This window comes from Planococcus citri, chromosome 2 (assembly GCF_950023065.1).
Source record: "Planococcus citri chromosome 2, ihPlaCitr1.1, whole genome shotgun sequence".
NCBI classification, from domain to species: Eukaryota; Metazoa; Arthropoda; class Insecta; order Hemiptera; family Pseudococcidae; genus Planococcus; species Planococcus citri.
The window spans coordinates 32,810,032-32,824,766 of NC_088678.1; the positions used below are offsets into that span (position 1 = coordinate 32,810,032).

The 14,735-nt window shown below is 34.3% G+C and overlaps 2 protein-coding genes across 2 annotated transcripts; both read left to right on the plus strand.

The window, feature by feature from the left end:
• Positions 1 to 1,690: 1,690 nt before the first annotated feature.
• On the plus strand, positions 1,691 to 9,209 carry LOC135834060 (uncharacterized). Its single transcript, XM_065347898.1, has 8 exons — positions 1,691 to 1,833; positions 2,041 to 2,176; positions 2,259 to 2,444; positions 2,528 to 3,531; positions 5,747 to 5,797; positions 5,991 to 6,126; positions 6,286 to 6,471; positions 6,556 to 9,209. The coding sequence occupies exons 1-8, from the start codon at positions 1,795 to 1,797 to the stop codon at positions 7,569 to 7,571; spliced, it is 2,754 nt and encodes a 917-aa protein (XP_065203970.1). The 5' UTR covers positions 1,691 to 1,794; the 3' UTR covers positions 7,572 to 9,209.
• Positions 9,210 to 9,985: 776 nt separating this feature from the next.
• LOC135835459 (facilitated trehalose transporter Tret1-like) lies at positions 9,986 to 12,453 on the plus strand. The gene is made up of 4 exons (XM_065349721.1): positions 9,986 to 10,428; positions 10,676 to 10,811; positions 10,878 to 11,063; positions 11,279 to 12,453. Exons 1-4 carry the CDS (start codon positions 10,390 to 10,392, stop codon positions 12,283 to 12,285), a joined length of 1,368 nt encoding a protein of 455 aa, XP_065205793.1. The 5' UTR covers positions 9,986 to 10,389; the 3' UTR covers positions 12,286 to 12,453.
• Positions 12,454 to 14,735: the final 2,282 nt, after the last annotated feature.

Consider the following 14,735-nt stretch of genomic DNA (forward strand, 5'->3'; position numbering starts at 1 on the left):
GGACACGTTAAGAAAGCACATCTTTAATCTAGAGACACTTACCCATGTCCGGAACCTAGGATAAATGCCCTGTGGTACCTCGCAAACGCAACGGCATAACGGGATCACGAGTTAATATACAATCAATTTAACCATCTTTGAGTGGGCACTACTAATTAACCGAAGAGTGGCTCGCCAGCCATAAGTACAATGTTTACCGAGTGACAGAGATGTAGCGGGCTCGAGATACTACATCCAAGTGATTTTACAGCGAAGATGATCCATGGTCGTACCATCGATCGTCAGAAGTTACCACGTTTCCCCTCTTTTGGAACTATAGTTTTCCTTCCCCTCCGGTGAATGGGTACAGTAGAGACTACCTCAGGTGAAGAGGGTTACCTGCATCACCCAAGGCAGTCAAGGCATAACTCCTCCTTGCAACACTTTTTCAAAAACTTCCAGAATCATGACCCAATTTTAGACTCAAAATTCTTCAAAATTGTTTAAAAAAATATTACCGTTGAAATATTTGAGTTTCTCTCAAAATGTTAATCTGTTTTCAGAAGTCAGAAGATCGTTTCTGATTAATAATACAACCTATAATAATTTTGACTTGAAATAGGGAGGGAGACACGAATTTGAGATTTGACTATGCCACAATGTACGAGCTGTATAAGGTTTAAGGTGTCTTCAATTTGGAAAAATTCACTCGTTTTAGACCACACTCTTTCCAAAAATTGCTTTCCCCTCTAGATCGAAAGTGAATTCCTCGAAAGGTTTCCTAGGAAGCATAGGTAGTTTATTTTTCTAACCGATTGAATTAGCCAACACGAATTTTGCCCAACTGTTAGCATGCAATTCTTAAAAAAAAAAAAAAAAAAAAAAAAAAAAAAAAAAGGAAGAAAGGAAGGGATGCATATTTTTTTGAGTTCAGGAAGGCTTTTTTTTGTATTTCCTTCCTTGGGGAGACGCTAAATTGAAGTTGCAAGTCCTTAATTTTCATCTCCCCTCGCCACAGTGTTTTGAGAAAAAGATCATGCAAAGTAGCTAAATTATTTTTTTATTGTTTGAAAAAATTTTCAACTTTTTTGAAATGAAAAATTTTGATCACTTACAGTGTTTTGAGAAAAAGATCATGCAAAGTAGCTAAATTATTTTTTTATTGTTTGAAAAAATTTTCAACTTTTTTGAAATGAAAAATTTTGATCACTTTTTTTTGCTCTTCAAGTAATAATGTTCCATGATTAATAAATTTTAATGTCACTGCAACCTTGACAAATTTTGTATTTGGATAATTTTGACCTAAAAAAACATTCAAAATGTTTTGAAAAAGTTACCAAAATTTATTTATTTTTTATTTTTTTCAAATTCTTTCACTTTTTAGTTTTTATGGCAATTTTTCGATATTTTCGGACCCCGGCGCTTCCCCACAAAAAAGCCCTGATTGTATAGGTACCTATACTTACCGGCCATTTTCTATAATATATTTCTTGTTTATTTTTCAGAAATCTGAGCCCAACTTTTCATTTCATCTCCTTTCATGAAACTACAATAACGTGAAATTTCGTCCATCGACTTGAAGACAGTCTGCTGCGTTAAAAGAATGAATCATTTCTAATGAGATGGGTTAGGTACCTACATGATAAGATTACAATTTAATCAACAATAATTTACTTACCTACACACGAATTTTAAAGTTATCTAAATTTTAAATGCGTATCATGTCGAATTAACTATGTAGGTACTTCACTTAAAACCATAATTAAGTACCTATCGCTGTTAGTCGTGGTAGAACAAACGTTGTTACGGGTAAAAATGTTTAGCAACTTTTCGCAAAGTGGAACTATCAAAGAGGTAAGTACCTACCTAAGTTAAAATTTGCTTACCTGCCTAAATGGTTTTCAAATCATAGTGTACTCGTATTTCTTGGGGACATGTTTGCTTCTATACGTTGTAAACTTGGTAGAATGCTGATGAAACACATTATTATTAAACGAGCGGTAGTACCTACCTTTACTGTATACGTAGTTCAGGTAACCTAATTATTTACTGAACTTACAGGTTTTCTATTCATGCATCATATTATCAACTTCTTTATTGGTCGGAATCAATCGAAGCTATTTAGCATTTTTATTTTATCAGCTCGATTTACCTGATTCATCCATCATTGTTGACGATGAGCAAAAATCATGGATAGGTAGAAAATATCACTCACTATAGTAATGTTAAGTAATTTTATAAGTATTTTATATTGATCTAACTCGAATTCATTCATTCAGCTGCTTTCATAAATTTACTGAGCCCGTTAGGATGCATCATTGCGGGTATTTTAATGGACGCTTATGGAAGAAAAATCAGCGTTCAAGGGATATTTGTGCCATTTCTCGTATCTTGGCTGATGATAGCTTTCGCCAAAAATGTTCCCATGCTCTACATGGCAGCGTTGATACAAAGTATTAGCATAGGTAATTGTTTAAAAAAATCATCACCAATTCGTGGACCATAATACAACATAATTATGCAATGTGTTATATGCTGGATTTCACAGGAATGTCTTTCAGCACGGCCACCTACGTATCAGAGATATCAACAGCTGATCATCGAGGAGCACTGCTGGGCATCATCGAGATTCTTCTAAATTTTGGTGTCCTATTATGTAACGTGCTCATGTACTACATGAAATGGTCTTTAGTTTCATTAATCTTCACAGGTCTTTCTGCAGTATTCCTTTTGTTATCTTTCACATTACCAGAATCTCCAATTTGGCTGTACCTGAAAGGACGCCAAGAACAATCAATCAATACTCTGACTGCCTTACGAGGAGGAAATCGTGACACAGTCGATTCAGAAATTGAAGATATGGACACCTATATATCATCTAAAGTGAAAATGAATCCCAAAGAAATTATCAGAAATTGTTTACGTTCGTGGAGGCAATTTTCCATCGCCTGTGTTTTGTACGTGTTGCAACAAAACACAGGATATTCTGTGATGACTTTATTTATCATAATGATAGTTGATCGTTTACATATCCCATACCGCAGTACGGATGTAGCTTTATTGTATTCATTTGCCGGTGCCATTGGAGGTTTCATAACACCTTACGTTATGTATAGGTTTAATCGTAAGCCTACGTTGGCCATATCAGCCATCGGTATGGTGATTTTTGCAGCGATAGTTCCAATTTATGGGCATATCTTTGAGCCATCCGAGCACCAAATCTTCGCTTGGATTATTCCTGTTGCTTTGTGCATGTACGTTATATCAGCTAGTTTCGGAGTTATTCCTGTAGGATTCACAATTGCTGGCGAATTATTCCCGAATGAAGTTCGAGGAATCATGGGTGGTCTTTATGGAGCATTCGCCTATATTCATTGTTCTCTTTTGTACAAAATTTCGCCTTGGTATTTAACCACGTTTGGGGCATCTGGGGTAATGTGGACGTTTTCTGGATTTGCATTACTCACGGCTATGTTCAGTGTATTCATTTTGCCAGAAACCAAGGGTAAGACGTTGAATGAGGTCCAAGAAGAATATTTTAAAAAGAAAACCTAAAAATGAGCATAAATGAACAATAAATCAATAATTTTGTCAAAAAAAATGAAATTTAGAATTTCACAATTTTTTACCATTTTTCAAAAGTAGGATAGGTCTTAAGATTTTCTAACTTTTTTTTGACATTTGAAAAATAAAAACTTCTTTACATACTGATATCTCAAAAATACGAAAAAACTTATTGTGAGTAAGTTTTTATAGTACCTATGTATCATTAAAAAGAGGAATCCGCTAATTTCATTCTCTTTATGCTGAAGCAGCATTACTTTTTTCATTTTCAAGCAACGAAACATGCTGATTTTATAAAAAATTTGAAAATTAAAATTATTGGTTTTCATTTTAATAAAATTCCAGAATAATATCAACGATGTCAGCGATTTAAAAAAGGAACCTCTCGAGGTGCCTATACCTTCAATTATATTTGAACCGGACCAAGATTTTTGGGGAAAGTATGGTCTGAAAACCACCATAACCAACATTTCAGTGGTTGAAATTGATTTTTCGATTTTTTAAGAAAACCAATTTTTAAAAATTCAATTGATTATTTCCCACAACTTGGGATTCTTTCTTGAAAAAAAAGAGATCATCTGATCAAAAAACATACTTTGGTGGTTTGAGGATGAACTCGTTTAACAGTTAAAAATGAGCCACGACTCGATTTTTATGTGCCCAGAATAATTTTCATAATACTTTCTGGTGAAGTTAGAAAATTCTGGAAAAATCTAAAATTGCGCTGGAGGCTTCAAAATGGTAACATTTGATGGTAGGGGGGGGGCTTAGGGGTGATTTTGGTCCATTATACGAGTCTTCGAGCAAATCTCATAAATTTCCCCATGAACAGAAAATTTTTTGATTTTTTTGAGTCACACTCGAGGTATTTGCCTAGAAGTTGACCCAAATGTGGATAAACTCGTTAAACAAGTTTTTGTGAATTTCAGAGAAATTCAAAAATTGTAGAGAAATCGAAAATAGATCGCGCTGAAGGCTCCAGAATGGCTCAAAATGAAAAAATTCGGTTCAGTGGAGTCGATATTATTTTCAGGACAAATTTGCATCGTTTTTACCTTCCTACAAATACATACATGATTTTTTTGCAAAAAATACCAGAAATAATCCAATTTTGCATTTTTAAAAACATTTTTCCGAAAATCGAAAAATCAATTTGTGCACATGGGATTTTGATTACGGGGGTTTATGAGGTTCCCATTGCACTTGAATTCAAAAAATCAAAAGCAGAACTACACAACTCAATATCCAATTTTTTTCAAGAATGTACCGACTTCAAAAATTTTTAGTTTTCGGTGCGAAAAATTCAAAAAGGTATTATGTAAGTGTTAAGGTCTAAACTTGCGTTTTACAATTTTTTTGAATTCTTCCTTCCATCTAATTCAAGCATTACATATTAAATATTCAGCAGGCTTATACCTATTGAGCAAAAAATTGTCAGAATGAAATTTGTTCACTTTCCAATGCACCCAGTATCCATTTTTCAAAAATACATTAGGTAAGTACTTATTATTATTTTTAATTGAAGTATTTTTTCTCGGGAATTTATGTTGTGGTTTTAATCATGATTATGAAAAGTGAAAACAGACCAAAATGTTTATACTTACGGAATTTTTTAATGACACTTTAATGTAATTTTCCCTTCAATCACTTACTTTTTAAACATCTTGCGCTCTTAAATAGATATTTTTCTTTGTTCCAATTCTTTAATTCGTGGAAAATGATGTAATAAAAATTCAATCGGTAGCGTGTAAAATAGTATCTAATTTCAACACGTATAAAGTAGGTAGAACTACATTCTGCACAAAAACTAGAAACCATTCAGAGTACCAAACTTGACCTCCCTCCCCCTCCATTCAGATATTTTTAGCCTACTTGCCACAAGAGAAAATCTTGAATTCGCAACTGCTTAACCGAGTAGGTATATACCTACACTTCTTCAAATAAGTACCTAGGTACATATAATTTTACGATTTAATCCGAGATCATTGACAATTATCAAGGAGAACGTGAAATTGTCGTATAAATTCGAAAATACATATTGTCGACACCATCTCAAATATGGCATTGGTTTCACGAAATACATACCTACCTATAGGTGAACAGTTTACTCGTTGAAAATATCGTCACCGGTATGTTCACGCAGCGATCATATTTCAGTTGGGTTGTTGTTTTAATCGCGTTTTAAAAGAAATTATCTTAACGTTTTCTCACACGAATTTGTCACCCAATGAAATCTACTGGATTTTACAAACAAGTAAGTATGTTTTTTACTCACAGATATATACAGATTTATTCACGGGTAAAATTTACAAATTACGATAAAATAAAAGCATTTCTGAATTTTTAGACCATAGCTTGCTATCTATTAGAATATCGTGTATATTATTTTCATTATTACCGAGCCTGAAAGCGCACGTCATTGAATAAACTTTTTGCTTACTGTGCAGTTATGTTATTCTTCCATCACATTGCTGACTTATGTATTGGTGGGCATCAACTGGGGTTACTTGTCATTCTTGTTCCATCAGTTAGATTCGCCAGGTTCCAAAATCACCATAAACGATGACCAAAAATCATGGCTATGTGAGTACTTATAAGCTTCACTACTTTTTAATTTACCAACTCAATTTCCCCTATCAAAAATGATAGGTACATACTACACCTGCTTAATTTAATCCCAACTAAAAATTACTCGTAAGTATGAGTAAGTACCTACATATAAACATCACTTCTATTTTTTAGCTGGTTCACTTAGTCTTCTAAGTCCATTAGGATGTCTGGTCTCTGGGATCATTATGGATTATTATGGAAGAAAAATTCTAGTGCTATTAACATTTACTCCGTTTATAATATCCTGGTTAGTGATTGGTTTCTCTAAAAATTACGTGATGCTCCTCACTGGGATCCTTATTCAGGGTATTGGAGGAGGTAAGATCAATATGTAGGTATAATTTTACATCTGTATCCGTCTACGATTTACTACAATCTTAGTATCAATATCTATCCCCTCAGGTATGACAGTTTGCCTCTTGACCTACATATCCGAGATTTCAACGTCAAACTATCGAGGATCTTTACTATCGATTGTCGAAGTCAGTGAAAACGCCGGCGTTCTAATCTGCAACCTGTTGATGTATTACCTGCCTTGGAACACGGTCGGATTCATTTTCAGCGCCTCATCTCTGGTCGCTTTCATCATCTCGTTCACTTTACCAGAATCACCAATCTGGCTCTACTCGCATGGAAAACAAGAAAAAGCTGTCAAAACATTATGCTCTATTCGTTGCCAAAAACCTGACGAAATCGAATCCGAAATACAAGAGATGGAGGCAGCCTGCATTGAGCAAACCCAAAGCAACTTCCAGCAATTGATCAAAAATTGTTTTAAAGCTTGGAAACCATTTACCCTTTGTATCGCTCTATTCGTTTTGAAACAACAAACTGGGTATTCGGTGATGGTCGCTTATACAGTCACTGTAGTTGATAACATGAAAATACCATTCGATAGTTCTACTGTAGCTGTCATCTATTCAATAGTTGGTCTACTGGGTAGTTTGGCAACTTTATTCTTGATGCATCGGTTTGGAAGGAAGACTATTTTATCAGGATCTGCTCTTGGTATGGGTCTTAGTACGATAGCTATCGCCTTGTATCAAGAAATTTATCGCAATAATGAGGGACAAAAATCGTACTCTTGGATTATCCCAGGGGCGTTATATTGTTACGTATTCTTATGTAATGTTGGGGTGTTACCTATAAATTACGTCATGTGTGGTGAACTATTCCCACATGAAGTTCGAGGTACCATGAATGGTCTTTATGGTATCGTGGCTTATATTTATTGGGCTCTGACTTTGAAATTCTATCCTATGGTAATGTTCACCTTTGGAATCAAAGTGACCATTTGGACTTTCACTGTGTTTTGTTTTTTGGTGGCTCTTTTTGGGATTTTTGTGTTGCCAGAAACTAAAGGTAAAACTTTGAATGAAGTACAAGAAACATATTTCAATAAGAAAACGGTACATTGACCAAAACAAAGGTACGTAAGACTTAAAAAATTATTCCTACTTGGATATCTAGCGACATATTTACTTACGAACAACCAGTAGTAAAGTACCTACCTTCTCATTTTGTTCGTAAGGTCAAAAATTGGGCTCAAGTTCAAAAATCAGCTTCCTACCTCGATTTCTTCATATTTTGACTTCATCAAGTCAAGTTAAAATTTTCAACATTTTTCAATAAAAAAAAAAAAAACAAAAACAAAAACTGACCTGAAATGAAAATTTAGTTTACGAACATTGCGATGGTGTTTTATCATAACTTAACCATTCTAACCATTCATTTGTTAGGCAAATATGTAGGCAGATAAATATTTTCAAAAAAAAAAAAAAAAAAAAAAAAGAACACCATCAACAAAAACATTTAGTGCAAGAATAATTACTTGAAGGAATTACATATAAGCAACAGTTCTTAAAGTTTTTTTTTTTTTTTTTTTTTTTTTTTATCACAAAAAGTATGAACAATTCCCTGTTTGTATAATTGGAAGGACAGCAGTCTTTACAGTTGTCTTTATACTAACAAATCCTTTAAATGAAAATTTTTGAATTCAAAATCATTTTTTTTCATTTTTTTATTTAGATGATCCTCTTGTGTCATTTTTCAATGTTTCACATTCATGAAAATTCAAAACTTAGAAAATAATGGTATAAGGTCCAACCAGAGTGTTGTGAGCCAATCTCCAAACCAAAATAGACGGGAATAATCTCCAAATCAACAGTATGTTCATGAACCAAACCAACAGTAAACTAAACCAGGTACCTACTTACCTAAATGGATAATTTCTTCTCCATTTTTGACCTTCATTTTATAATTTCATGATAGGGTATAGGGTTAGTTTTTCCAACGCTTTATACATGTAGTACATTGTATTTTTTCGAAAATTTTCCTCTGTTTTTCAGAGGGTTTTCAATGAGAACCTTATCATTTTTCTTTGTAGTCATCTCTTTCTGATTCCAACACAGTAGGTACTTCTTTTTTTTTATTCTTGGTTTCCTTGAATTATAATTAGATTTTTTCTCCCTAATTTCATAAAATTTGGCAATTTCCTGTAGGTAGATATTAAAAGTAGTGATGTGGAAACTAGAGATGGATTTTAACATGAAAATGTTGAAGTAAATGAGGACCAGCTTATAAAAACGTTTTATGTTGTTTTTAGGTGAACCCTCCCCCCCCCCCCCCCACAAAAAATATAGAACCAACTACTGTCATTCTGCCTTGAAGTGTTGCAGGCAATTTTTACCAAATTGTTGGACTTGAGTCATAGATCTACTGTTTTCTGTACTTTAAAAAAAATCGACGCTGTTTCGTAAAAAGGGCCAATCTGCATTTTTCAAGATTTTTTTCACTCAGGACAAAACTGATTTAACATTCAGAGTTGGAAAGGTAAAAAGAGCAAAGCTGCATGATTCAGTTTGACCCTGAGACAGTTTGGCCCTTTTTACCTTTCCAACTCTGGCTGTTCAGTTTTGTCCTGAGTGAAAAAATGCTTGAAAAATTCAGATTTTGGCCCTTTTTACAAAACACCGTCAAAATACCTATGTACGAATAGTGTGTCAATGTCTCGAAGTGCATGAATCAAAAAAAAAAAAAAAAAAAACAGAGTAAAATTGTACGGTCAATTTGCAGTGTTTCTTGAAAGCGTATTTTTTAAGATTGTGATTGGCCTACACAATATTTGAAGGCGAAGCATAATTTTTGATGGAAAATTGATTTCGAGTACAGAACTATTGAAAGGCAATCAGTATTCAATTTTTAATTTTATTGTTAACAAATTGGTACTCATCAATTTTGATTAGGTAGGTAGGTTAGGGTGACCCTTAAAATGCAAAAGTAAATATTTTTTCGGTCTGACCCCCTAAATTTTTTAATTATGTCATAAAATTCTCGAATACAAAATTTTAGCCCATTTGGAGGTCATTAACCCGTGCCGAGTTGGCCTACAATGTTTAAATGGGATTTAACATAGGTTTTTAAGTGAAAATTGCATTTAAATTCCTCTTAGGCGCCTAAAAAATAATTCCGAGGGTTTTTTACAAGAAAATGCTACAAAAGCATGTCAAAGACCATATAAAACAATAACAGGTTCATGGGGACCCCCCTTCCCTTCCTTCCCACCCTGGAAATATTGAATTTTCCCCTATATTTTTAGGGCAGGAAGGAAGGGTAGGGGGGTCCCCATGAACCTGTTATTGTTTTATATGGTCTTTGACATGCTTTTGTAGCATTTTCTTGTAAAAAACCCTCGGAATTATTTTTTAGGCGCCTAAGAGGAATTTAAATGCAATTTTCACTTAAAAACCTATGTTAAATCCCATTTAAACATTGTAGGCCAACTCGGCACGGGTTAATGACCTCCAAATGGGCTAAAATTTTGTATTCGAGAATTTTATGACATAATTAAAAAATTTAGGGGGTCAGACCGAAAAAATATTTACTTTTGCATTTTAAGGGTCACCCTAAGGTAGGTATACCAATGACTGGGAAATTTTGTAATGTACTCTAAGAATAAATTATTAAAATCGCAAAAAAGCTTCATTATCTTTATTTATCATATACGCAGGTACCAGGTAGGTATAGCTAGGTAGGTACCAACTTGAGAATGACAATAAGTGTTCTTCAGTTTTCAAACAGAGCTCATATAGCTATTGTATCGAGTATTCAAAATGTTTGTTACGGTTTAAGTGATAAGATAACGAAAACTGAAAATCATTCACAAATCTCATAATTCATACTCGCACATAAAATAATGTAAAAGTGAAAATTATATCGAAAAAAAAAACCGTGACAATGTTATACAAAGCTGATTTGATAGGATTTTACAAACAGGTAAGACTGCACCTATCGATAAACTGTAATTTCAAAAAATTATACCCGCTTAGATTATTACTGTACCTATCTTAACAGTATTTCCTAATTATCTACCCATTTGTAAAGATGATACCGATTCTTCACTTAGGTATAATTCTCACACACAATTTCTGAGCTTAAATTACATCAGAGATGTGGGAATAACCTTAAAATTGAGTTACTTTTAATGAAATATGTCACGAATAATCGGCATTTATGTTTCCAGCTATTTTTTGTATGCATCACATTGCTAATTTATGTATTAGTGGGCATAAATCGCAGTTACTTGGCTTTCCTTTTTCATCAACTGGATGCACCAAATTCGAAAATAACAATCGATGACGAGCAGAAATCATGGATGGGTAAGTTTCATTCGTTGTGACAATTCTGATTCTGATTACTTTTTTGACGATTCTTTTTCGTTGCAGCAAGTTCATTGAGTTTGTTAAGTCCGCTGGGATGCTTGGTATCCGGAGTTATTATGGATTTCATGGGAAGGAAATTTTTCATACTATCAGTTTTCGTACCTTTCATCTTGTCTTGGCTGATAATCGGTTTTGCAAAGAATTACGAAATGCTGCTGATTGGAATGTTGGTGCAAAGTATAGGAGGAGGTAAATTTTTCAAAAACATAGGCGCCGCTGAGGTCAATTTTTTGGTGGGGGGGGGAGTCCTACACGCAGTTTACTTAGTAAAGTAACGATTTTTCTTCGTCACCTTTTTTTGGTATGTTTAACTGTTAGCGGCGCCTATGTTCAAAAGTAAAGCTGTCCCCTCATTACCTATCTGATTTCTCAATTGATTTTTAATCCTTCATCTTATCATCCAGGAATGGCAGTATGCATTGCTACATACATATCTGAAATCACAGCATCAAACTACCGGGGAGTACTCCTGTCAATTTTGGAAATCACCTACAACGCCGGAATTCTAATATGCAACGTGCTCATGTACAATTTACGATGGGACGTGGTTAGTTTCATTTTCAGCGCATCGTCCCTGTTTTCGTTCCTACTTTCGTTCATTCTACCCGAATCGCCGATCTGGTTATACACTCGAGGCAAGCAAGAAAAATCCATCAAAACACTCTGCTCGATTCGTGGTCAAGATCGAGATAAGATCGAATCAGAGATACTCGAAATGGAAGCATCTTGCTCCGTCCAAAGCACCTTTGATCTCAAACAAGTACTGAAGAATTGTCTCAAAGCTTGGAAACCATTCATGATCTGCACCGTGTTATTCATACTGATGCAAAATACCGGATACTCGATTATGATCGCTTTCACAATCACCATAGTCGATCGTCTTAAGATACCTTTCGAAAGCTCGATGATCACTGTAATCTATTCAGTGGCTGGGTTTGCTGGGAGCTTCATTACGCCTTACTTTATGCACAAGTTTGGACGAAAAGCTATCCTATCAGCGTCCGCTTTTGGAATGGCTGTTAGTATGATGGCCATAGCCATTTATGAAGAAATGTATTTGACTAGCGATGTGAAACCATTTGCTTGGCTCGTGCCTTTGTTTCTGTACGCTTACGTTCTCCTCTGTAATATAGGAGTATTGCCTTTGAGCTACGTTATGTGCGGTGAACTGTTTCCTCACGAAGTTCGAGGTACCATGAGTGGGTTTTATGGTATTGTGGCCTATATTTATTGGGCAACCACTCTCAAGTTTTATCCTAAGTTGATGTTTGTTTTTGGTATCAAGGTCATGATATGGGCCTTTTCTTTGTCTTGTTTTATGGTCACATTATTTGGTATTTTTGTGCTGCCAGAGACTAGGGGTAAAAGTCTGATCCAAGTTCAACAGCAGTATTTTGGCAAAAAAGATTAGCCCATGCTAAGAAAACGTATAATAAAGACTGATATTTTCAGTATTCTCGTACCTAGATTAATAAGACATGCTTACCTTTACCTGGGATGAAATTTTGTATTAATTTAATTTAGTAATAAGAACGCTTGATATTATTGTTGCCTATTCCATCGGAAATAGAATTTATAGAAGAAAACGCATTTCAATTGTTTATCGTATTTTATGTGGGCTAACCAAAAAATAGGTACTTACAAGTAAAAGAAGAGTAGTATAATTATTATTTCTAGAAGTACCTAACAAGAATCATTTTCATTGTGTTTATAAACACATTACAATTAAGCTATGTACAATGAGATTAATTTCAACTTTAAAAATTTTTCCATCGTAAGTTATTTTAGCTTACATAAAACAACGCAGTTGATCATTTAGAGCGGGAAAATAACGTAAACAAGTCATCAGCTATTCGCTGATTGCAAGAGAGTTTTTGCATTATTACCTACCTTTTGCTAATCTTTTGAATATTTCTTCAACAAATCTTGATGGCATGATCAATTCAATATAATCTCACCTCAGACATTTACCATCAACTCGTGAATTAATTTTTCTGAATTTACCGTTTCAATTCTTGTATATATGTAGATAGGTACTTAGAAAGATGTCCGATTTTTATAAAATTAAATTCAAAATAACCTTTGGAATTTTGCTACACGAAATATCGTTATAATTATTTTATTTTGGAAGATTACAATCTTCACCGATTCGATTTGTTTTTCGTTGTTGAAAAAAAAAAATGAAAGTGACCCGCCAAAGTTATATCTACAATTTCAGTTTTGGCTTATTACATACTTCCTCGCCGTTTTATCTTCATTTTCATATCAATATTATCTACAATGAAGTTTTGAATTGAAATCGGAATTTAGAAACAAATAAACGTAGCTAATTATTTTTGCATATTGCTTAGCATGTTAAAATTCTACCGATGACGACGACGATGACGACGACGATGATGATGATGAAAAAGTGGTTACAATAGAGTTTTTTCGCGCTTTGCGCAAAAACTCCTAAGAAGCGAGGGCAAAAAGGAAAAAATTGGCACATAAATTTTTTCTTCGGGAATGTGTTAGATGAATCCCCTGAACTACCAAAAACTAACCGAACCTCCTAACTATGGAGCTAATTTTTTTAGGGAGCTAAAACCGGTTCCGATTTACGTTTTTTGAGATTTACTCCGAAAATATTAGGTTTACGAGAAAAACTACCATGACTAAAAATTTTCCCCTTCAACTTCTCGACAATTTGATATGTACTACGCTCAATACCCATCCCTCAAGAGGGGTGTCTAAAAAAAGGAGTGGAAAGAGTAGTTGTTTCAAAAAAAGTCAGTCCAATAAATTGATCAAAGTTACCACTAAATATCATTCGTTTTCGCTCAAATTTTTTTTACAAAGTCTACTCACCCAACTATTAATCACACCACTATTGATTGGTCTTCAACCCTCCCAACGCGCGGGTTGGTGGGAGATGCTTGGTTTTTCAAGTAACACACAACTAAATCATATATTTGAAAAATGAATCTGGACATGCAAATATATCGAATAGTGTGTTTTCGAGGATGCTGAATACGAATATACCAACTTATTTTCTGGGTCCAACTCCTCAATGCCCCTCTGTGCCCCAAAAAGGGGGTTAAAATTTTGAAAAAAGTCGAGTGATATATCGAATGGTATGTTTTCAAAGTCGCTGAGAACGAATATGAACTTATTTTTTGTGTCCCACTCCCCCAATGTCCCTCTGTGCCCCAAAAAGGGGCCAAATTTCGAAAAATTGTGGAAAGTCGAGTGATATATCGAATGGTATGTTTTCGAGGTCGCTGAGTACGAATATGAACTTATTTTTTGGGTCCCACCCCACAATGTCCCTCTGTGCCCCAAAAAGGGGTCAAATTTCGAAAAATCGTGGAAAGTCGAGTGATATATCGAATGGTATGTTTTCGAGGTCGCTGAGTACGAATATGAATTCATTTTTTGGGTTCCATCTCACAATGTCCTTCTTCGCTTTAAAAAAGGGCCAAATTTTGAAAAATCATGAAAAGTCGAGTCGTTTTATTTTGATTCAATTCTAAAAAAATTAGTCGTTATTTCTGAATAAAATTTGTTTTTATTGAGGTAAAAAATGAGAGCAGATAGAAAAATTACACAACGTTGGTCCTATGGTCTTGAATATGAGCCTCGCTGTCAACCCCAAATTTTGAGTTTTTCAGCAGTTCCTATCAATTTGAAGCTTCTGCAGCAGGTTCTTTTGAAAAAAACTGATCACATATGTATAGGATCCATAAGTTCAATTTCATTAAAAAAAAAAATCTCTCTAAAGGTAGGTATATTGATTTGTTATTATACTTAGGTAAGTACTCACCTAATTTCTCGAAAGTATTTCAGAGTAAGGTAAGTATTATAGGTATCAGTTCGATAGTC

Bases quoted from the DNA above. Each gene is read 5' to 3' on its own strand.
- LOC135834060 (XM_065347898.1), top strand. From the start codon at position 1,795: ATGTTTAGCAACTTTTCGCAAAGTGGAACTATCAAAGAG. The intron at 2,445-2,527 runs GTAATTGTTTAA...TGGATTTCACAG, and splicing joins GATACAAAGTATTAGCATAG to GAATGTCTTTCAGCACGGCC. The intron at 5,798-5,990 runs GTAAGTATGTTT...CTTACTGTGCAG, and splicing joins CTACTGGATTTTACAAACAA to TTATGTTATTCTTCCATCAC.
- LOC135835459 (XM_065349721.1), top strand. From the start codon at position 10,390: ATGTTATACAAAGCTGATTTGATAGGATTTTACAAACAG. The intron at 10,812-10,877 runs GTAAGTTTCATT...TTTTCGTTGCAG, and splicing joins CGAGCAGAAATCATGGATGG to CAAGTTCATTGAGTTTGTTA. The intron at 11,064-11,278 runs GTAAATTTTTCA...CTTATCATCCAG, and splicing joins GGTGCAAAGTATAGGAGGAG to GAATGGCAGTATGCATTGCT.